At 32.2% G+C, this 1,625-nt stretch overlaps 1 protein-coding gene across 1 annotated transcript; it reads right to left on the bottom strand.

Moving 5' to 3' along the window:
• On the bottom strand, positions 1-1,299 carry LOC112842014 (polymeric immunoglobulin receptor-like). The gene is made up of 4 exons (XM_025897746.1): positions 1,157-1,299; positions 638-958; positions 161-464; positions 1-28 (listed from the first exon to the last, which is right to left on the bottom strand). The coding sequence occupies exons 1-4, from the start codon at positions 1,227-1,229 to the stop codon at positions 1-3; spliced, it is 726 nt and encodes a 241-aa protein (XP_025753531.1). The 5' UTR covers positions 1,230-1,299.
• Positions 1,300-1,625: the final 326 nt, after the last annotated feature.

Below are 1,625 nucleotides of genomic sequence, written 5' to 3'. Positions count from 1 at the left end.
CTAGTAGTAGCAGTAGTAGGGGTAGTGGCTAAAATTTAAAATAAAGAACAGTCATCACTAGAGTACTGTAACAATTATCATCCTAATATCTCTTACAGTAGTAAAATGTAGAAAGAGAAAGAATTCATATACATGGATTTTATTTGATATCTTGCAGTACTCACTAGTGATTGGTCTCACAGTAAGATTTAAATATACTGGTATCTGAATGTCCCCTTTAGCACACCAATACCAGCCACTGTCCTTTGACCTTAGTCCACTCATGGTCACTGTGAAAACATTTGGGTCTCTCATGTGAGCGGTCACTGCTGCACCATCTATGGATCCAGATGATCCTGCCACACAGTTCCTCCCCAGCCTGCACCACTTCATTTCTCCAGAGTTACTGTGGTGACATCTAATAGTTTTGCTTTCTCCATTATATCCTGTAATCCTCTGATGATCCACATAGAGACTGGGGGTACCTTCAAGGACAAAAAAAAAAATGAATCAATTAAAAAAAATAAATAACGTAATTAGTGGAAAAAAGGATTAAAAACAATCCAATTTTTAAATCACTGGAAATTCAGATTTAATGTCTATTTTTATTAACTTTTAATGACAAACACTTTAAATGTTTACAACGATGGTCACGTACCTCTGGTAACTGACAGCTGAAAATACTGTTTATAATCCTGTCCTTTATTAATCTCCACCACACACCAGTAATCAGTGTTTTCATTTGTCAGCTGGTTTATAGTCACATTAAAAATGTTCTGGTTTTTGTCATCATAGATTGAATATTTTCCTGAAGGGTCTGCTTTGTTTGTTTTTACTGCATATCTGCAGTACGTCCAATAATATCCTTCACACAAGTACTTCACATGGTTTTTGTATTGGGACTCATAGAGACATGGGATGGAGATAGATTTTCCAGCTTTCACTGATACTTTACTGACTGTAGTTATGCTGTGAACTCCTACAAGAAGAACAAAGTATTTTAATGGTTATATTTACATAAAAATTATTTAAATCTTTTCTTTTGTACATGTAGACACATTACAGTATTGTAATATAAAATAAGTATAAAACTGCATACTACAAAAATTATTAACAGCCATTAATTTGATCATCTGCTGACATTAGCCTTTGAAACATGAGGTGACCTGTGACCAACCTTTGAGCACACTGAAGAGAAGAAGAATGATGAGATGAGCAGCCATGCCTGTGAGTGAGTAGACTTCAAACATATGAGCTACTGTCAAGTCTGGTTCTTTCTATGAGTGTATGCAACATGCAAATACAGCACTTCAACCCTGCCTCCCTGTATTTTTAAAATTTATTAAGTCACTGGTGTATTTTGCTTTAGCTACACCCTTTTTGCACATGCTCTTGTTTCTTATTCTTTCGTATTCAGCAATTTATCAATAAGGGACTTAGATATATATATATATATGTATATATGTATGTGTGTACGTATACATATATATATATGTGTATATATATATATATATATATACACATATATATATATATACATATATAATATTGTGTGTATATATATATATATATATATATATATATATATATATATATATACACAATATACACAACATATATTGTGTATATTGTGTATATATATATAT

Source organism: Oreochromis niloticus, linkage group LG13 (assembly GCF_001858045.2).
Source record: "Oreochromis niloticus isolate F11D_XX linkage group LG13, O_niloticus_UMD_NMBU, whole genome shotgun sequence".
Lineage (NCBI taxonomy): Eukaryota > Metazoa > Chordata > Actinopteri > Cichliformes > Cichlidae > Oreochromis > Oreochromis niloticus.
Note: the sequence above shows the minus strand (reverse complement) of the source record. Positions and strands in the feature narration are given on the sequence as shown.